The sequence below is a fragment of the Pipra filicauda genome, unplaced genomic scaffold (assembly GCF_003945595.2).
Source record: "Pipra filicauda isolate LSUMZ 115617 unplaced genomic scaffold, ASM394559v2 scaffold90_size2875636_pilon, whole genome shotgun sequence".
Classification (NCBI taxonomy): Eukaryota; Metazoa; Chordata; class Aves; order Passeriformes; family Pipridae; genus Pipra; species Pipra filicauda.
In genome coordinates this window covers 489,601-511,371 of record NW_024105098.1, presented here as the reverse complement: position 1 = coordinate 511,371, position 21,771 = coordinate 489,601, and the positions used below count along the sequence as shown (strand labels likewise).

The 21,771-nt window shown below is 45.9% G+C and overlaps 1 protein-coding gene across 5 annotated transcripts; it reads right to left on the bottom strand.

The window, feature by feature from the left end:
• Positions 1-1,473: 1,473 nt before the first annotated feature.
• SAP130 (Sin3A associated protein 130) lies at positions 1,474-21,390 on the bottom strand. Of its 5 annotated transcripts, none has more exons than XM_027724760.2 (21): positions 21,314-21,390; positions 20,722-20,838; positions 19,671-19,906; positions 18,951-19,109; positions 17,858-17,969; positions 16,250-16,374; positions 15,320-15,444; positions 14,619-14,769; positions 14,323-14,413; positions 13,935-14,039; positions 12,767-12,908; positions 12,383-12,504; positions 9,702-10,004; positions 8,539-8,716; positions 7,189-7,293; positions 6,103-6,464; positions 4,568-4,816; positions 4,144-4,269; positions 3,320-3,423; positions 2,536-2,649; positions 1,474-2,333 (listed from the first exon to the last, which is right to left on the bottom strand). In XM_027724760.2, exons 2-21 carry the CDS (start codon positions 20,831-20,833, stop codon positions 2,175-2,177), a joined length of 3,180 nt encoding a protein of 1,059 aa, XP_027580561.1. In that variant the 5' UTR covers positions 20,834-20,838; positions 21,314-21,390; the 3' UTR covers positions 1,474-2,174. The 5 variants fall into 5 exon arrangements, with proteins under 5 accessions (XP_027580561.1, XP_027580563.1, XP_027580562.1 ...); XM_027724762.2 differs by having other exon boundaries at positions 4,568-4,813; XM_027724761.2 differs by having other exon boundaries at positions 8,539-8,713.
• Positions 21,391-21,771: the final 381 nt, after the last annotated feature.

Here is a 21,771-nt window from a genome sequence, read left to right as displayed (position 1 = left end):
TACACTCGCTGCCCATTCAAACCCAAGAGACAAAGAAACTGGCTCAACTCTTTTAAGACTGTAAAATGGCATTTATGCGTGCCACTCCTGATCTAAGCTTAAGCAGTAAATAAGAGGCATGAAAACATGAGTTGGAGAAATCCAGATGAACATCACTGGATCTTACTTTCTCCTACAGAGTCACAAAATGGTTTGGGTTGGAAGGGACCTCAAAGCTCATCTCATTCCCCCCCCTGCCATGGGCAGGGACACCTTCCACTAGACCAGGTTGCTCCTGACCTGGAACACTATGGAATCTACATGATTTCCACAGCACTGCGGCAACTTTTTTGCCATTCTAAGGTTATGGAACAGCATCATCCTTTTAGTCTAGACAGGAGCCTTGAATACCAGTTTAGGAAAACTAAGGTTGCAAAGAATCAGATAAGAATACTTACGAGAACTAACTAACAGCAAGCTTTTAACTTTTGTGGTCCTTAAAAGAATCCTTTGCTCCCTTCCTCCGTAAATACCTCACACTTTGCTGGTAATGCCTTGCATTTAACCCAAAAGCCCTTTGTCAACATGTGAAACAATTCCCAACCCAACTGAAGTCCACTTAATAATCGTGAGTGACCTTCTTGCAGAGTCCTCAGGAACCTATGGGAGTGTTGGCACTGTGTTTTATTACCCTGACAACATCAAACAAATACCTGACCAGTTATATTCCTGAGGCACAAGAAATGCAAGGTGGGAGCAGCAGTTTGATTCCCACCTTTTCATGTCTTACCTCTCCTTTTAATTCCAACATACACATCCACACACTCCTTGCAGGCTTGTAAAACTGGAAGGGTATTTTGTTTTCTTTCTTCTAGCCAAGGGGAAAAAAAAATAAAAATCAGCAGTTACTGTAAATTTCCTAATACCAAAGTTACAATATCATTATACTAGAATTGTGTCTTACAATGGAAGCGGTTTCATTTGAACAAGTAAAATCAAGCTAATAAGACTGCCATCCAAAGCTGAAATAAATAGGGTTTGCATGTCTTAAGAACATAAGAACAGTGTGAATATGGACATTCTACTTACTTCTCTGGTTAAAAAAATCAGGAAATTAGAAGAATCAAATACTATTTTTTTAAAATCTAAGTTCTGAAAGAACTCTGTTCTGAATAAAGGCAGGATAACAGCCCTTTAACTGGATTAATGAAACTGAAGCTTCCTGCTCAGTAGACTAAAAATGAACTGATTTGGCAACCTTTCTAAAATATTAAGGTTAAATGCACGAGTGCATGGGGGATAATCCATATTCCATCTTTAGGAGATGAACTGGGAACTGCTTTACCCCGCCCCTTGCAGCACAGGACACTGGCTGCTTCCCAACGTGCTCTTTATTCTTTCCATAGGCTTCTTCCAAGGCTTTGTTTTCAAGTTTGAAAACAGGTTTCGAGGTTGAACAGTTTCACTGGTACAAAGGTACACAAACTGCTCACATACAAAAACCTCCAATTCCTTTATTCACGTTTTCAGGATGTATGTGGTACGTACAATTAACATTACACCAGCTACAGGAAGCCCCTCTGTTGCAGGAGGTACTTCAACACAAGTATCCCAGAGCACCAACACAGACACACACACAGACACTACAATATCACTTTGAAATGATTTCCCCCCACTTTTTTTTCCTTTGTTTTTTTTTAATTAACTTGACAGCTAGGACTTCTGAGCTGTTGGAGATTCTTTGTGGCAGATCCCCTAGTGCAGTGGCACTGGTGTAAGAAGGCTGCTTCAGACACTGGAAGGTCAGAAGAACGAGAACTGAATGGGGTAACTGAAAGCGGTGTCATTCCCAATGCTTGGAAGCTTGGCTGCTGTCTGGGTCCATACCTGTATGTCAGCCTCCTGGTGTCCCCTGCAGAACATCCTGTCTTACAGGTGTGTCCATACTTGACACATCAGGAGGGTTAAACAAGTGGGACTGAAAAGAGTTTAAAAAGGGATGAGCCTGAGAGAAATCTTTGTTCATTATGACAAGATCAAGGACAATCTCTTCAGTCACCAGGCTTCACGTGTCCATCTGTTCCCTAAACTCACCCTTTTTATTCAGATGCTCTGCTTAAAAATAAACCCAAACTACAAAAAGGTTCAGCTCCATTCTGTACACGTTCTCCATTTCCAGAGTCATTAATCTGTCTTCAGACCTTCTCCTTTCGCTTTAATTTGGACACTTTCTTGACAGTTCCATTCTTGTTTAGAAGCTTCAAAACACGATCCTTGTGATCCAAGACCTTTAGCATGGAGTCTCGAGCCTCATTGATTTGATCCATCACGAGTTTACACCTCTGCATGTTCCCCTGAAAGGAAACACTCGTCGTTAGCAGCAGAATGCCTGGTCTAAGCAATCCCCATGCCTTTTCTTAATGCCTCTTGTAACTGATGACACAGGAAGGGAACCCACACGATTTTTTTAGACCAGCTTTAGCTTTTATTAATGGCAGTAGGATACTTTGTAATTAAGGGTGAAGCAGTTTCGGGTTGAGAGGCCACAGGACCTACCTGTATCAGTTCATTGATTCGATGCAAGTCGTCATCGGTCGCTGCCTTTTTCTTGGGAATGAGTCCCTCCTGCAGGGCAGTCAGTCTCTCATACACATCGTGCTCCAGGTTTGTCTAAAAGACATCAGTCCTTCATGAGAAGGGTCACTGCCAGGCTGGCAAATGCTCGCCCACATTAACAAAGCTACACAGAGACGGTGATAATCCATTCCCCTCTCAGCTGCTCCTGTTTGTGATTCAGAAGATGGAGCCTCCGACAAAGCATGGCACTATCATTCCTACTCACATCCTATCTACAGGATTTCTCCTTTTCTGAATAAACATGGATCCTAACCACAACGGCTTCCCCTACTTCTCACAATACTATTCCAGGAATGCAGAGGTTTTGGGGAGTTTGGTGCTAAAATGCAGAGCACCTACCTCACCCCCAACCTGAAACAGAAGCATCCAGGAATGTGGATCAGTGCTGCCTCCTCAGATCAGCCGCACCATCCCAAACAGACGCTTCTTCAGACCTGTGCATCAGCAGGAGGGAGTTGCCAGTTTTGATCATCTGTACAAAATACATCAGCTCTTATGTCTGGATCAAAACCAACACTCCAAGTTTCCAAGCCACTTATGCCACATTCCTGAGAAAGGGGAAAGCACATCCCACTCCCTTTGGGCACTACACACCAGCTCCTTTATGGTATCCCAGTGCACTGAGTTTGTAACAACATCCTCCTGTCTCACACAGCTCTGTGTTCCCCTGTGTTGTGGGAAGCTGGAAGCCCCGTGTACCTACCAGCTGTAGTAGCTGCGCCGCACAGAGATGGACCTTCCACCCTTGTGCACGACAGGATACACCCTTCTGATTGGCAATCTCCTGCAGCATGGCCTTCTTCTCTTCTGTCACAGGAAACACAAAGATATAGTACTCAAGTTTCAGGAGGTGGCCAGGCCTCTCTTCTCAAACGACATTAACCTAAGTCCTGCTGCCCCTACATCCTAATAAATGACAATAACCAATGTTTTGATTCAGATAGGAAAGTGACTTCCCATCTGCCACGCAGCTGACTGTTGCTCTCACTTACTAACAGGTTATGTGTATTTCCAGAAAGATTATATTATAACTCATTTTTTCCCATTTAAGGAATGTAGCGCTCAGCATTTTGAACACCCTGCCTTGAACAAGTAAAAGGCTATCTTGTACTACTTCTATTCCCTCAACATATTTACACAGTTCTGAAAAGCCAGTTTGCTTAAAAATTCCAAGATATTAGCTAAAAAGTCTGAAAGACAGTATCTGATCTCTATTTTCCTCATATTAGGAAAAAAAAGTCTTCTTAAAAGCCCATTTGTTAGTTGACAAGACTAGTTACACTAAATCTAGAAGACTTGTGATTAAATTAGCAAGTGTTAGGTAGTAAATGACAAAACTCAACTGCAGCCTATTGCCACAGTGGTATCTTTTATAAAGTGACATCTTTTATAAGGATCCCTTTCTTGAGCAAGTTTCCATCACTGTAACTAGATTCATCAATAACCACACCATTTTTTGTTTTACAAAACTATTGCTAATCCTGTGTAGCCTCCTTCCCTTCTTTCCTGCTCCATCCCGAGGCTGACCTTTGACCCGGACATCGCTGTATCTCTGGAAGTGGTGGTAAGCAGCTTTCCAAGGGTTGCGATAATGACGGAGCAGTGTGATAGGCGGCCTGGGACGCACAGGGACGTATCTTACGCCTTCCTCATCTACAAAAGGATCCAGGGAGAATCACATTATCATCAGGGAGTAGTGAAAGCAGCAGGTCAGCATCCACAGGAACTCCAGCAGCAGATCAGCAAGCTCTACCTCATACAAAATGTATGTTGAGAAAGGTCATTTTCCCTGAACAGCACTATACAGAAAGTGCTGAGGAACAGATACTTGGATTCCCTATTACTCATATTTAGGAAGTGGAAGCATGACAGAGCACCTTCCCTGAGAAACAAACAGAAGAGAAAATACAGGCATCTGAATGAGAAAAAAAGGCATCAGAGATGACATTACCTATATACTCCTTTGGAGGAGACTTTCGCTTCTCCGCTTTCACCAGCAAACTTTTGGCAGTGGATTTCTCATCATCAGTGCTGTTTGTTTCCATCATGTCCCCTTCCTCTGTGGAGATGACATGCTGCTGCTTACGGGGTTTCTTCCTCGGCGAGGCACCCGGTGGCAAATCGCTTGGAGGCATGGAAAGGTTGTTGGCCAGCAGTGCCAAAGATGGAGACACAGTACTTGTAGTCAAAGGAGGGACTGCTGAAAGGAAGGAAAGAGAAGAACCCAGACTATCAGCAGTGTGAAGGTAACATATTGTTTGAACACTACCTCCAACAGTAGCTCCTGTTTCAGCACATTGTGAGGAGTGTGAAGTGTATGCACAGGCCAGATATTAACCAGCAGCAATTATTAGGACAAGCCTATAAGCTGAAGTCTTTAGTGTCTCATATACAAAGGCGTAAAGGATGAGAGCAGAGCCAATTGTCCCTCAGTTGGTTTATATTTGAGGCTTATGTTAGTTTAATGCTACAAAAAGGCATCCATGCTAGCATCTGTCTGTGTTGCAAGCAAGTCCCTTTCCTCTTGTGGTAGGAGAGTAGTATGGAATCAAAGCAGGATTGCAGCACCCTCCTTGCAGGAGTCTGCTTGTACTGCCAGGCCCTCAGCACCCATGAGCAGGTCACTGCACCAATCAACACATCTCTGGAGTTGGGCAGCAGAGAGGCAAATAGTCTGAGGGGACACTCTCTGATATTTGGAGGGAAAACCTCCATCAGCTGGCACTAAGGCTGCAGCACAAAATTTCTGGGATGGGATCTCTCGACAACTTGGCATACCCACAATTGCCAGGAGGAGACAAAACCACTCCAAAGAGCTTAATGCTGTCTTGCCTGTGCTCCAGAGACATCTACTGCAAGGAGCTGCTTCCCCACAGGATACAGCTTTCAGGAGAGCAATAAACCCAACAACTAAACCTGAACTCTGATACTCATGAACGTGGGATGCATTCCTACAATGTTGCCACTATATAGTGTCCAACGAGATCTGTAAGGATCTAGATTTTACTCCTCATGCCATCTGATAGCAGCTATGGCCAAGCTGGATAAGTAAGGCAATACTACGAATATTCTGAAAACTTCTAGAGAAAAATATGCACAGGAGGGCCCTGGGAAGTCCTACTTTGGTCACGAATTCTTCACATACAAGAAAGGCCATTGGACCTGAACAGTAGTTTTTGAGAGAAAACTGAATTAACTGAGCTGTTCCATAATATATTGGTACCGCTGCTGAGCACATGCGTTTTAGGCAAGGAATTCACAGAGACTCTTAGGAGTTGGATCATTTGAACATGAACAAAGCAGCCACAATAATAAGTGATTTCATGGGAGATTAGGGAGAAGGCAAAGAAGTTTATGAGTAACAAGGCATATGGGAACCCTGGTGTTCTGTGCTAACACGGAAGAGATGTCATTTCATTTTCAGGATGGAAGTGTTGAAATCCTTCCAATTCCTCCAGTGTCTCAACAACAAAAGAAGCCACCTACCAGACACCGGTCTCATGATGTCCATGGGCTCCATTTCTTCTTTGATTTTGATCTCCGGTACCACAGGGCCCAGCACTGCTGACAGGGCGCCGCTCATGGTGGAGGGAGGAGCTGGTGCTGCCACGATGGTGGTGGAGGTCGGCGGAGCGGCCGGAACAGCCCCTGGAATGGTGGACAGCGCTGCTGCAGGCTGCGAGGTGGGACTGGTTGCCGCGATGATGGTTGGAATGGCAGAGGGGGGCTGCTGGGAGGTCGGGGGCACTGCGATGGTGGGCTGCTCGCTGCCTTGGTTAGACACCGCCTCCATAGACACTGGGACTGGAGTGGCCATGGACACGTGAATTTCAGGCTTTGGCTTGCCACTGTAACACAAAAAAAAGCAAAACGAAGTGAAGTGAACTGTATCTTAGTCATGAACATCCAGCACAAAGTGAACAAGCCAAACTATAGTCAGACTATCCAGTTTTTCCTGCACCCGCCTGGCTCAGTAAAGTGTTTCACAACAGAAGGCTTCATCTCAGTTACATTTCCTCCTCCGCTCCCTTTTTAATCTTTTGTATTTATTAATTAGAGATATTACTTTTTTTCCACTCACTGTGAGAAGCAAATCTCATGACTAATTCCAGGTAACTTCAAAACACTTGTAAAAGGATCAAAACAGTTTCACAATGCAGCCAAGAGGAACTTTTACTCAAAGTTGTACTGGCCCCATCCTCTGCAGGAGCTCCCACCATCCTTAACAGTTATAAAACAATTAATTTTAAAGCCAATGAATTCAACTGAAGCAGGGCAGAAGCTGCATTTACCTTTTGCCAGCATTAATTTCTAAGCACTACAGAATAAAAGTTTTGAGGCCTCTCCTCTTACAACGGTAGAGGGGTTTTGTTTGTTTCTGTGAAAGCTCATCACCACAGCTTTTAAAGGCCATTACCTCAGCTTCACAGCATTAATTCAAATTTGTTCAAACAAATTCAAAATAGTTTGCTTCCCAAAAGAAAAAAAAAGCTCCCCGACAGCCAAAGAACACAACTCAAACAAATATAATGAAACTATTACGACGCAGTTGGCTGCTTCCTAAAGTCTTACCCAGCAGGCCTCGGTGATCCAGATGTGCTTCGCATGGTGTTCTCCACACGTGTGCTGGCCACTTCAGGTGGCTGAGGGGGAATTAAGCTTTTCCGGACGGCCAGCCTGTAAGAGACAGACGGATCCATTATTCCCACCCCTCTGGTGTGAAGATAAATACCCCTGAGAGCAAAGGAATCAGCTCTCTCTTACACAAAACAGGATGGGAGTTACCGCTGTATCACTGCTGTCTTCAGTATAACCAATTTGCTACACAAAGGGTCTCATTTTATTTTTCAAATCAGGTATTATATTTTAAGATAAAAGATTAGTCGCTCTGGCCTAGTCTCACTCTGATTTAGGGCTTCTCCAAGAACAGCAGCTTTACTTTTATCCTGCCAATCAGAGCACCTTGCTGGGACTGCCCGGCTCCAGCAGTGGACAAAGGGGTCTGGCCGTGCCGCTGTCCGGCACTGCTGCTTCCAGACTGAGCAAATCATCTGGAGCTAAACAGTCCTCAGACAGGCACCTGCTCCCTTTAGCTGGACTAGACCGTGTCAGAGCCTGACTCCAGGACCTCAAGCCCCAAGTACGGATGTTAGGCAGCACAGGGCTGATTAAAGTATTTTAGAGGCTATTCAGTCTCCTATGGGACCAGAAGTCAAATTGTTGTCTAAAATAATCAACCTCTCAAATGGAAATGTTCTTCAGTGATCTACCTCTGCTTCTTTAATTTCTCTTATAGTTTTACAGCCTCCAGCTTCTCTGCCTTAAAAAGGGTTTCCACCTCAATAAAAAAATATGCAATTTTAGTCTCATAGGACACATCAGTTCCAAATGTTTTCTGTTGTTAGTTGGGATGAAATGCATTGTTAATTCTAAAGCTGTCTCTTGCCTCTTTATTCAGGCATTTAAAAATAGACAGGCAACATAAAATATTTTAAGAGTTTAAGTTACTCCCTCCCTTTTTCCTAATCAGATTTCACAGCAGGGTACTAATCCTATCCTTTCCACTCATCCACATATTCTTCCAAGAAAAGCACTGAAGACAAAGCACGGAATTCTAATTTTAGTAGATTATGAACTCTTTATTACACTAAGCAACAAAGCCTCAAATCCACTTTCCCTCAAAAGGTCACTTTCAAAAGCTAGGAGACAAACTGTCCTTCCCATTTTATTACTGACAGTATAGAAAACTGTATCCTGCCCAGGGGGAGGAAAAGAAGTGTTTCACAGATCAGCAGGTTACTCACAAGCACTGCTGACTGAACAGTATGCTAGAATTTTTCTTATCTCCACTGAAATGATTGCATTTGGCCGGGCTGGATTGCACAGAAGTGTCATTCCCACGTCACCTTCAATTCTACTCACCCATCAGTGGCTGGTTTCTTGCGAAGGATGCTCGGGCGCGGGGAGGAGCCCTGGGCTGGAGCGCTGGCACTGGCACTCTGGCTATGGGTTTGCACAACTGTAGTTGCTGCAGTAGCCGTGTTGAATGTGTTGCTAATAGGATTGGCTACAATGGTGGCTCCATCTGCCAAGACTACTGCTGGGAAGGATGGACATGGACACGGCACAGAGGAGAACAGAGACAGAGAGGAGAAAGCAGCCTTTACTCAAGGAAATGTGATGACAAAGCAGGTGTTTGCAGACCATATGTTGTCCATGCTCCCTGAGTCCCTCAGTCTCTAACTGCAGTGCTTTCAGACTGTTTTGTAAGCAATATCTTTGCCACAAGCAATCTGATCACTGAACCTTCTGCAGGGAAGATGGAAACTACCTCCTGCCTAACAACTGCTGCTAGGGAAATAATCTTTTCCAGGAGACATGGAAAATGCAGAAATCACTAGGGAGATCACCAATACAACTGGGTCAACAGAATAATACTCCTAGTAGAGCCTACATGGCAACACATGCCACTTGCAAGTAAGCTCCACAAGCTGTGTTCGAGTTCTGATCTCCTGCCAGAGCCTGTTTTCCAGCTAAGGGATGCAAAGTGTGTGGACAGCTGGGAAGTCACCACACAGTCTGCCAGCTGTGCAACAGCATATTCCCTTGGCTGCCATATCCCATTCCTTCAGTAAGTTGTTGGGGCTTCATCAGACCAATTATTTTTAATGAAAGATGGTTTCTCTCACAGCCCAAGATCAGGTTACCAACCACAGAAAATACCTGGCTGTATTCTGATTGTCCCTGGGATCTACTGCACAGCTGGAACAGTTTAGAGAACATTGCTCACTTGGAAGTTACTTATCCCACAGGGCCTTACTGAAGGGATTTGTTTAAGTTCAGGCACTACCAGTGTTTTCCACTGAAGTAACCCATCCAAGGCTACCCACACACTCCACCCGGTGAGCTTTAGAAATAAATCAATTCAGAAATATTTGTGGGGAGAAGACGCGCATGAACGTATTCAGCGTCCACCTCTGGAGCACGGGGACTGTAACAGGATCATCAGTCACAGCCAAACGTGTGGGGCAGCAGCTCAGCTGCTCCTCCTCGGCCCCAAGCGAGGACTTGTCTGGTGCTCTTACCCGAGGTCTTGGTGTCGCCCTGTGGCTGCTGGGCACCGATGGGTGCTGGCTGCAGCCCCTGCGCGCCCATGGGAGTGGCGGGGTGGAGTCCTTGTGTCCCGATCGGCGCTGGCTGGATGCCCTGGGCACTGATGGGAGCCGGCTGGATGCCCTGGGCACTGATGGGAGCCGGCTGGATGCCCTGGATGTGCCGGGCGTGGGACGCATCGACCGTCATCAGCTGCATGGGGTTGAGGTGAACAGTGGAGGCCACTCCAACGCCGGTCTGGGCTGTGATGGCCGAGTTGGGCGCCTGGGCTGAAACTGGGAGCAGCAACACAGGCACCTCATCACACCTACCCAGCAGGTCACCTCAGTTTCCTCTACCACCTGTCACTCAAATACTAACTTTCAAAGACTGTTTTTTGCTTTGAGAAATAAATTTGCCACCCTGCTTGTTGCTCTAGTAAATTTGAGAGCAGAGAGACCAGATTGTCTGCCAGAAGAATTAAACATCACTGGTGATTTTCATTCTGGTTTTTTTTATTTCAAGTTGCAACAAGAGAGAAAAGATCAAGCTTAATTCTGCTTTTAGTTAGATTCAAATTGCAGTCTCAGAAAGCTGTGCTTAGTTTTGCTCACTATCTTATTTTACAATACTTTCAAGTACCAACGCTTGGCATTTTCTCTGCTTAAAAAAATAAATGAAAAAAAAATGAGAAGCCTAAGTAATTTCTTATTCTCTGAAGCTAACTCAACGCTGAAGTTGAGTACAACCTCATCTGGCTCAGAACAGGGCTCACAGTTACAGGCTGGATTCCACAGCTCAAGTAAACACAAAATACTTTAGTGGCAGGGTAATGTTCCCAATGAAACACCTGCTCTAAGAAGTTCAATTAATTTGAATAAATTCACAGCTCTAAACAACGATGATTCCATCTTTCCAGATCCACTATACAGCATATTACAGTTCTCCCAGGTAGCACTTAACAACACTGTTGGACTATCTGAACTCCCTGGGTCTCCAGATTTCCAGTCTCTATAGAGCTGCACCAGGATTTCTGCAGCCGCACACAGAACGCAAGGGTGAGCTTGCCAACAATGGCCTTGCTTGTTAACAATGCAGAAAAAGCTGGTTTTGTCATTGACACAGAGTTTCCATCAAGTTCTTGTGCTGACAAGACATTCTAAAAACAGCTGTCAAAAACCTGAAATCTGCACCAGGTCCCTGAAAATGTCTCTGTATTAAGCATGGCATATTAATTCTTAGTGGAACACCTTACATGAAACACTGTTGTTGCAAAACTTTCTATCCAACAAAATCCTTTTGGGATACTATGTAAAACACAACCAGCATTTGGAAAGCCAAAGGCAACATTCTTCCTCCAAACTCTGCATTAAACTCTCCTTATCTCAGTGAGTCTCTTCTGTACTTTTACCTAAGCCCTCACCTGGCTGTGCTCCTGGCATGTCCCTCCTCATACCTTGTATCCTCTGCTTTCAGTTGTCACCACCAGCTGCCATAATTAATACCTTCCACGGATGCTTCAAGTCAATTTAACAAGCAAAATGTCTCTGTTGATGATCTCCTGATGAAGAACCTACATCTGCTTTTCTAAATATTAGCATTAGCCTACAATCAGCTCAGTACACTGTGGAAACTGGAACTCCTGACCGTGTGCAATCATGTTCTGTCAGGGAGGGTTTAGACTGGATATTAGGAAAAAAAATATTCACAGAAAGGCTTGTCCAGCCCTGGCACAGCTGCCCAGGAAAGTGGTGGAGTCCCCATCCCTGGAGGGATTTAAAAGGCATGTGGATGTGGCACTTGGGGACATGTGTTAGTGGTGGGCTCGGCAGTGCCGGGTAAATGGTCGGACTTGGTGATCTTAAAAGGTCTTTCCCAATCTAAACAACTCCATGATTCTATACTTTCCCATTCAACAAATGGGCTTTGCCACCTCCAAGTCCTTCTGAATTCCCTCTATACTGCTCATAGGTAACATGCTGCCAGCAGACACAGATATTCCATGAAAATCCAAATCATGCATGTTCCTACAGTCTGGATAATGGAAATTATCACATTAGAGAGAGACCTAAACCACTCAGTACAGTAAAAATGCTCCAGATTTTGGCACAGAATGACATATGTTTGGGTTGACTACATGGGCTCACACTATGCATCATTTTTTGAGTGCAAATTACTGCAACAGTTCAAATACATTAATTGCTCCATTCTTCTAAACACAACACTAACACAAGTGTGCAATGCAGCTCATTTTTTCCCTTTTTGGTTCAGGTTTCTCTCTCAAACTGTACATTCATGTGAAAAGATATTAAAAGTGCTTGTCAGAACACCAGGGAATGAAAATGCATTGAAGAGCTGGCTTGGTTTGGAGGAGTTGAACTGTTTTGATTTGTAGAATCAAAAACTTTTACTTACAGAGATGCAAACTCCAGGATATCGAATGTTAAACTCCTAAGAAAACTGTTATTAACTGGATTTAGTAGGCTCTGAAGTAGTTCAATACCACTTTGCCCATGAGTTTTCCCCTTAGCCAGCAAGTCATCAGAGACTTTTTGTGTCCAGTTGTCACAGAATCAACCATAAAAGCCTTTTAGCTCCTTCTATCACTAAAGTTCATATATAAGCTAAAAGCTCAACAAAGCATCTGAGTCTGCTTGCCTCAAGTTGGTCTTACCTGGATACTGGCGGATGGTGGACACGGAGCTGGTGATGGGGGTGTAGGTGTGTGCAGTCAGAGGGTAGGCAGAGGGGGGGTATGTAGGTAAGAAATACTGGAACTGGACAGGTACCGACTGCCTACAGGCATCAAAGAGAGCAAGTGTTACACACACGAGTTCAACAGTTCACCTTCAACCCCTTCAACCCACTCCCTGCATTTTGCAATCTCATCTGGCATAAGCTATCAAGTATCTCAACTACCATGACTGATTCAGAACTACCAAATCCCCCCCTCAGGTTTTTAAAACATTATTTCCAGCATATCAGAGCCCAGAAGAGCCACAGGGCACTCAAACCCTACTCACACACACTTCCACTGACAGAGCTGTTCTCTCCCCACCTGTTGTCATTCCTGGTTTCCATTGCTACTGGGTTTGGAGATGCCCGGTGGCTGGACAGAGGTATGAGGTTACTCCTCTCTGCTGTGTAATCAGACTGGATCCGGGGAGAAGTGTGAGTGATTTGCTGGGGAACCACTTTAGCTGCATAAAGACAAACAAGTAATCAATTAATCGTCAAAGGAGAAGTTGGTAAACACTGCAAAGGCAATATTAATTATCCTGTAAAAACAACCAGTACTAATCCCTTCCCTCTCAACCCAAAACAGCCCACCCCCTCTCCAGATGATCTCCTATCCACAGTGATAAGTTTCCTCAATAGGCTGAAGGAAAAGGAGAACAAAGCAATTCTCATCAATTTATACCAGAAAAGATGGATATTCTAAATATATATACAAATTATACTTCCTAACAAAGTCATTTCAGTGCTCAAATGAAGTTAATTTTCTTTAGGATCAGCCCAATCCTTTCTGCTGTCAAGAACTGAGTTATCCAAGTTTTGAAAGCAGAACTTCACAGAGATCAAGGCAGACAAGTATACGTGGACAGAGGCCATGAAAAGAAAAACACTAATGTACAGAGATACAACATTCCCCCCAGGGAAATTTAGGATCAGAAAAGATATTACAAGAATCCAAAGGAACAAGGTGATCGGGGGAAAACAGTGACGAACAAAAGGAAACTTATGCAGTTCTGTAGGAAACATCTCAGGCAGATTCCAAAATCCAGGCAAATAAAGTTCTCACCTTCACACCTTAGTACTTTACCTCTAAATGAACACACTAATCAAACTCAACTAGGCTACACCTAACACCTCAAGAAGCACTTGAGGAAGTAACTTACAAAATCAACTATGAAAGCCATATTCTATCACCAAGCAGTTACAACTTTCAGTATATCCAGTGCAGGCTCAAAAATGCCAAAAGGCCCAGGTTTGTCTAAGAATTCAACAGAGGAAGTAAGTGAGCCATTTTATTACATACTTCTCCTAGAACATCTACTTCTTGCTGGTATTAAAAGAACTAAAAGAACAGACCAGTTAATCGGTTTCTCCCAGGTTGAACTGATTTTCTTCCCCTCCTTAATTGCTAACATGCACAAACACTGCCAGCATAAACAGAAAAATGGAAGCATCAGCTACACACTCCTCTAAAAACTGAAGTCACTCACCAACTGGGATGTTTGAGGTCGTGACAGCTGTAGCATGGGAAGAATGCGAGGGCATTGTCATGGTAACAATGGTGCTTGTAGGCGCTTGGGTGTGAGATACAGAACCTGAAGGAAAAAAAACAACTTAGTAAGAGATCTTTCTTTGGAGCCCTACCATGCCAGTGATGATCCAAATAAAGAGTGCAAAACCCCCAAAATCAGACAACCTCCCCAAAGAACCCAGTAATTTCTCTCCTGAAGCCTGCTCACCCATTTCCAAATGCAGTCTTTACCATGAAGAAAGAATTGCTCAAAAGTTATCAGGTTCCACATTCAAAGAGGAAAGCCAACAGAAAACCACAAAACCTACAGCCCACAATGCTCCCACAACAGCATTATGAACACTCACCAGCTGTGGTTGCTGAAGCAATGGTATTTGTTGCCAAAATAGGTGCCACAGTTGCTGCTGCCACTGGAGTACCAGTACTGAAAATGGTTTTCTAGGAAAAGAAAAGAAAACCTTACAGTTAAAAGACTACTACATTTAAAATCTATACCTAGTATGGAATTATGTTGCACTGACTGTAAATAACACGAATTTCTAACCTCATCCTAACTCTTTTCCCCAATTTAATCTTAGCCCTCAAGCTACAAACAAAAGAGACATCTGAAGTAGCAAGAGGGTATTTCCTTCTTGCAGTTTACCTGAGCCATGGTGTGGAGCTGTGGCTTCTGAGTGCCTATGGCGGGGTGGGAGGGCAGCGTGATGCGCGTGGCCGTGTCCCGGGGCTGCGCCGGCCGCTGGATGCTGATGGCTGCAGAGGGCGGGTGCTGCTGGATGGACAGCGTGGGGCGGCTGCAGGGAGACACAAGTAATCATCAAGAAAAAACGAAAGATAAAACACAGGGACACACATCAGGCCTCGGTCTCCTCCCTGTGAGAGCAACACTGCTGTCAAGCGCGTGGCAAAACAAGGTAAGTAATTTGATCTACGCTGTTCTGTCCTCACCTGCCCAACCAGGAGGGCAGCCTTATCATAACTCTTACCAGTTCATAAAGGGGATTTTATGTCAGGGATGCTTTTCAACATGCACGTGTCACTTTTCACTGTGTCTTCATAAAAAATACAGGCCAAATTAGCCACAAGTTCCTATAAAAGAAACTCTGCTGTCCAGGGAGCAGGACTTCAAAACTGATTCACTAAGTTCTTTCCTTCTCACAACACAGAACAACACCTCATGTTTATATTTACTTTTAGTCAAAGAAATGAAAACATTTGCACTGTGCAAGCATTACTGTTTTGATATTATATCACCCCCCATCTAGAGGATTATCAGCTCTGGATGATTAACAAGCATTTCCCCTTGCTGCAGCCCCTGTCAAGGCAGAGCCCTGTAGGTTTTACCTGAGGGTTGACTCTGTAGCATGTGCTGTTGTTGTGGTTATAACAGGGGACTGAGCTCTCGTGGCCGAGACAGTTGCCACCACTGCAGGAGGAATAGTGCTTGAAGTTGTCACAGGAGGACGAGACTATAAAAAAAAAAAAAGAGTCAGAGAGAACATTCAGGAAGGAAATTCTGCTGTTTACAGAATAACTAGGAATTATTTGGTTAAAACTGGCTTTCCTATACCTTTGTCGCTATGTTTTGGCATTCTGAGAAATGTACAGTCTTTCTGAATTGATCTGCAACCTCCTAAGCATATCTGTCCTGGTTTTTAACACATGTACGTCATAAGAGTCAGTAACCAACAAAGTTAACAAGAACAGATCTCTTAAAGGTCTTCAGGAAAAACCCCAAAGGTCAGTTCCCCTCAGAATGAAAAGAAATCCCGATCCAAGTATACACAGGAACTCAAAAATGATTACATCGAGATCCTAACTGAAAGCACAAAGTGAAGATGTTTAACCCTCTATCCTAACACTAAACACTAGCATTACTCTAGGGAGACAATAGCTACAATCTTCTCCTTATAAACATACATAAGCTGAGATATACAAAAGCATATTAAAATGAGATTTTTTAAATTCTACATCAACTCATATATTGAAGAGTAAATGAACACCAACACACTGTACCAGATTTTTCAAACTTTAAAACTTCAGCATGTCTGAAATAAATTGTCTTGCCAGTTTCTAAGCACTTTGGAGACAAATAAAAATGCAATTTCTAGCACCAAGTCCATGAAGGAAAGAAAGAAAATAGACCTGGAAGAGAGCTGAGAGTAGCCTCAGCCCAGAAAATAGGCAATTAGAGGTTATACACTACAGGTGCATGCTAGGAAGAGTTTAGAGCTGGCAGTCAACGATGTGCAGAGCTGCCTGGCTGCTACCTGCCTGGATTGGCTGGTGAATGATGTGCTGAACTGCTGGCTGAGCTGTGGCTGCATTTGGCAACTGGGAAGCTGGTCTCAGGACTGTAGTTACTTTGGAACTGGACATCACTGCAGCAGCTGCTGCACCTGGGGAACAAATCAAACCTGTTAAAATCCCGTGCACCCGACGGCTCCGTCACGACCGCAGACACTGGCTGGTATTTCAGTCCTAATGCATTCCACAGGCACGTCAGCTCAGGGGATGTTGGTTTAAAAATAAGGTTCACACCACCATGTGGGAAGGGTAGGTATTATTTTAAATTAATTGGCTTCAGTGGTACTTCTTATTCCCCTACAATATTGCAAATAGTATTGCAAATCCAAGGTTTCTTATTCCAAGCTATGGAAGTCAGTAGAAATAATTCAGCTTGATTACTGGGCTAATGTGTAAATAAGTCACCTGGTATCAGCAATGATCTCAATGCACCTGATGAAGTTCAGAAGACAAAAACACATGCAATAGAAGAAAACCAAAACAAGAAGTCCCCACACAAAACAAGTAGCCACACCTCCCCCCCCAAAAAAATACCCCAAACTCCACACCAATTAAACCTGCAATTGATTAATTTGTCTACTGTTAGATGACTCCTGATCATTAAAAAAACCACTGCAGAAGGCAAACAGCCTTGCAATCAGTTGGTGGACTAGACTTCTCTACATGTCCCTAATTGAAATTATTACCTCAAAAGTTAATATTTAAGCCAAGAGAAAAAGAGCAGGAAAAAAAAAGAAAATGTGCACTGAGAGTCCAAGCGTGGCAACTGTCCCCCAAGAATGAAGTGAACAACACTATTTTGGCTACAAATAAAGCTGCACCGTCCTTCCACGTGCTCTAGTTAAAGGAGATAAAGTCTTTGTTCATGTCAATTTATTTTTCTTGAGTGACCAAATAACACTGAATATAAAAGGAAACAGAAATAACAAAAGGTACTTGGAATTCAGATGAGTTTAAAGTTGAACTATAAACCTAACCCATAAGATTTTGAAAGTAAAGCTGCAGTCAGAAATCAGATAGGCTGTATTGAGCACAGGGCTGCTTTAAGGGGCTGATCTTACAAGCTGTAGCAAGCAAAATCCTGGGAGACAAGAGCCTATAGTTATCACCAGCATTTAACTCATGGCTAAATGCAAATGCATACAATATGATGTGTTAGCATGCACAAAAATGCATGAATGGTCCTGTGACAGGGGGGTACGAGAACGTGCTTCACAACTGCCCCGCTGCCACTGCCATAGGTGAGCAATGTTTGCCACCAAGAATGTACACAACATTTAGCAGGGCAGGGCAGTCTCTACCAGTGGATATTTTTTCTTGAAAGTGGTGATTGTTTTAACAGCACAGAACCAGATTAATAGCTGTGCTGGGATCTGGCAGCATTTTAAACACTGTCACAGAGTCCTGCCCTAAATGGCTGAAGGCAACATAATTCCTAAGAGGCCAGCAGTCACTTATTCATACTAGCAGTTCTAATAGCTGATGAATTAGCTGCATTAGCATCGAGGAGGATTTCAGAGGTGAGGGCCAGAGGCACCAGCTGAGAGGCTGTGAACAGAAAGCAGGGATGTTTACCTCGGGGCAGGTGAGAAGCTCCAATGTGCAACGGAGGCCCAGGAGCGCTGCTCCTGATGATGGACATCTGCACGTTGGTGGCCATGATATGATGCAAGTTACTGGGATGTCCCTACAGAGTTCAAGAGCAAAACAACAGTCAGCTGTGTTGACAAAATTAATGGCCACAGCATTACCATATCTAAGCCTCAAAGACAGAAGAGAGATTTTGGAGAAATACTTGGCATACCAAGGTTGCATACATTACAAGTTGAGAAAGAGGCAGGTGTTTGTACAGGATAAAGTTACAGAGCCTGCTGACACTGGAAGATATAAATACTTAACTGTTTCACTGATGTTTTTATGGTTGGTACTTGGTGACAGTCACCCAGCAGTCACCCTAACCACCACAGAGATGGCTCTTCTGCCACTGGTGACAGTAAGGCAGTTTCATACCACCCCTCCAATAAAGCTGAGAGAACGGTAGGAACCTGGCAAATGCCGCGACAAATTAATTCTATTTTCTTATAATTCTAGGCTTCCTAGGGATATTAACAAAGATAAAGCCACTGAAATTGCTGCATGTTCTTACCCAGACTAACTCAAATTCAGCTAAAGGCATTTTACATCAAAACTCTGAGGCTTCAGGGGTTTAGCGATCAGCGTTCTGACAAACCAGTTTCAAATAAGAACACACCTCAAACTCATGAACTGTTTACTAGTCTCTTCTGATCTGCTCCCAGAAGAGCTGAAGAACACTGCAGTGATAAATTCCAGCAGTTTCTCTACAGTAGAAATTCTCCAAGTGACACTGACACAGCAGGAGCTTTTAAGGAAAGACTCAGCTTTTGGGCATGGCTCTGCCATCACAGCCTGGCTGTGCTACCTCAGTTGGATGATTACAACAAAGCAGCAGCTTTGTAAAGGGCTGGTGACAACTGAGGCTGAGGTTTAATGCTCCAAGCAGGACTGATCCAACAATCAGTGTTACTAAACAGTGAAACCTGCTTTCTTTACCTTCCCTCCTGCTGCAAAAAGCCCAAGTCAGTACCAGTATTAGTATTGATCTGACCGTGCAGTGAGATGGAAGAGAAGAGCCACCAAAGAAACGCACCTGTTGCCCACTGATTGTTGCCACAGGAATTGTTGGAGCCTGTGGTATGTTGCTTTCCATGGTCACAGTCACCTGCCCAGGGACCTTGGTGGGAGCTGAGAGAGTAGACGGTGGAGCGGGAGCGATGGGCCGGCTGGGCATGGTGGGCTTCAAGGGAGGCTACAGGAAATGGGGAGACAGAAACATTGGCAACTTCAAATGAAAGCTCTGTGTTGAAGCAGAAATCATTTTAGGGGAGGTCAAAGCCTGGAGAGAGAATTTATGCAAGTATGGATAAATATTTGGACAGGAAAGATACTGAACATTTAGTTATTCCAAACAAGGAAAGGGACAAAGAAAGTACTTTTCTACTGGAAATATGCAGCTGCTAGTATACAGCATGAGTCACCAGTGGAATCTGTCAGGGCTATGGTATTGCCCTACAGACACTGGGTATTAACAGTTAATTTGATATCTTGCAGAGAAAAGAGAAGATTTCAGAAGCTGATTGAAATCACTGTTCTCTTAAGAGAGAAACAAAATACATCCCCTAAAAAATAACGCTGAGATACCAACAAGTGTATCATGTGGGCCAGCCAAACCCACACAGCACTGCACAGTTAGTAGAGGCAAGCAAGGAAAGCTTCAGAAACAAAAGCACAGAAGGCTTTGGTGTAATTTATTTTTTCTCAACGCTAACTCATAATACAGATTGGATTTCGTCCTCCTTTGAATCATTACCTTCATAAGTCCATCTGAAAAGGAAAGTGGTACAGCTGGAGTCAAATGTGCTGGTGGTGCTGTCACTGTCACAGGGGCACCAGACTGGACAGGGTGGTGCTGTGTCAGCATCTGGACCTGTGGATATGGCCGGACAACCACCGGCTCCTGCTTCTCCTCCCGAGGCTGGATGGAGCCCCCAGGGCCCATGTGCTCCCTGGGAGCAACTTCTGAGTCGCGACTGGATTCATCACTCGCTAGTGAAAACAAAGAAAAAGGTAAACACTTTTAACAAGTTCACCTTGGTCACCCACTAGGTCAGAGATGACATGTCAGAAATGCCTAAATTACAGAAACTCACCCTTACAATGAAACCTATTCCAATGAGGAAAACCCTGGGAACTCTGGCACGAATTCTGCCTGTTCCCCTCAGAACTGATGGGCCTGGCAGCGCTGGGCAACACAGGGTCAACTCTGAGAAGTCCATTTAAATACCTTCTTTAAACAAAGATTGACTAACTTTGCTTTCAAGTGAAAAATATTTAATTATCTAAGTAACTGCTATTAAGTCCCACATCAAACAGTTAGCATGAAAAACTCTTCATTTAATGCCATATATATTGGAATAACAAGCTACAAAACAAGTATAAACTCTGCTGAAAACAAAGCTGCTCTCCCCTCAGCCACCTCTGGTGGCCTGCTGAAAACCTGTCACTGTGGCAGGGACAGAGGAGCTGGAATCAGAGTTCCGACCCCATTTCCAGCTACATGAGATGTTCCCATGTACACTCATCACTTATTCTAAGAACACACAGTGGACAAGACAAGGTGCAGCCGAGCAAAGACAGCTGGCACCAAAGGCTCAACCCTGCCCGAACGGCGCTTTCCAGAGTCGGCAGCTAAACTGGTTCTCACGCTGTTCTCCCCACGGGTGACCGCGGGAGCTTTCGGGCCGGCCGCCACCACCCCGGGGCCGCCCCGCTCCTCCCGCCCGAGGGGAAAAAGGGAAGGGGACGCCGGGATTGCTCCCTGCCCCTGGAGCCGAGAGCTGCGGGGCCCAGATCGCGCTTACCTGTGGCGGCTGGGGCGATGATCCCGGCGGAGCCGCTGGTGGGGATGGGCGGCGGCGCTGGTCCCAGGGCGGCGGGCGGCGCGCCCGAGCGGGGGAACTGCTGGGAGCTCATGTCACCTGCGGGAAAGGTGGCCGTTACGGCGGGACACGCACGGCCCGGCCCGGCCCGGCCCCGCCACCGCGGCCCCGCCCGCCTCCCCAGGCGCGGCCCCGCCCGCCCCGGCGCGCCCGCGCGGGCGGGGTCGCGCGGCGCCGGGCCAATGGCGGCGGGGCGGTGCTGGCCAATGAGCGCCCGCCGTCCCCGCCCCGCCCCGCCGCCGTGAGGGGCCGCAGGGCCCGGATGTGCCCAGCAACGCGACGGCCCCGCCGCCCCAGTCCGGCCCGGCAGCGCTCTGCCCTGCTGCAGTCCCTTCCCGCCTCCCGCCCCGCGCGGCCTCACTCCGCCCCTCTCCGCTCCACTCGCCCCGCAGCGCTTCCGCCAGCTGCAGGCTCACTCCCCTCCCCAACGCCGCCGCGCACTGAAGCGGCGGCCGCCGCCCCCCTTTGAAGCCCTTCTCCGGAGCTGCTCGCGACACCCGCAGCGGGGCGGTACCTGTGCCCAGGGCACTGCCGTGCGCCGGTCGCCCCGCGGCACCGCCGCCGCTGCCGAGCTCCGAAGGCCGCTTCCGCCGCCGCAGCTGCCTGCGCCCGATTGGCCCGGGTCGGCCCCGCCCACCACGAGTTTACGCTCCTCATTGGCTGCCGCGTCCGCCCCGAGGGTCGCCGGGAAGTGTAGTCCGCACTCACGTTCTGGCGGGCACAGATCTCGCGAGGCGCGGGAGGGGCGGTGCCGCGCCCGGGCGCGCTATTGGCCGCACGGCGCGAGGTTTCCGAGGAAACGCGGGGTGGGCGGGGCCGAATGCTGACCGCGCCCCCGGCCCCCGCCCGGCCCGCTCCCCGCGTCCCGCGTCCCGCACCCCGGCCTTGCCGGCTGGACAGGCCCTGGCCCTGTCTGCGGGCGACAGTTTTGCTGCTGAGCTCAGGGCGAGGAGACTTGGTAAATAAACCGAT

Excerpts from the sequence above, each read along its gene's own strand:
- SAP130 (XM_027724760.2), bottom strand. The coding sequence starts at position 20,833 with ATGAGCTCCCAGCAGTTCCCCCGCTCGGGCGCGCCGCCCGCCGCCCTG. Across the intron at positions 4,817-6,102 it reads CATCATGAGACCGGTGTCTG|CAGTCCCTCCTTTGACTACA; the intron begins GTAGGTGGCTTC and ends CCTTCCTTTCAG. Across the intron at positions 3,424-4,143 it reads CAGCGATGTCCGGGTCAAAG|AAGAGAAGAAGGCCATGCTG; the intron begins GTCAGCCTCGGG and ends TTCCTGTGACAG.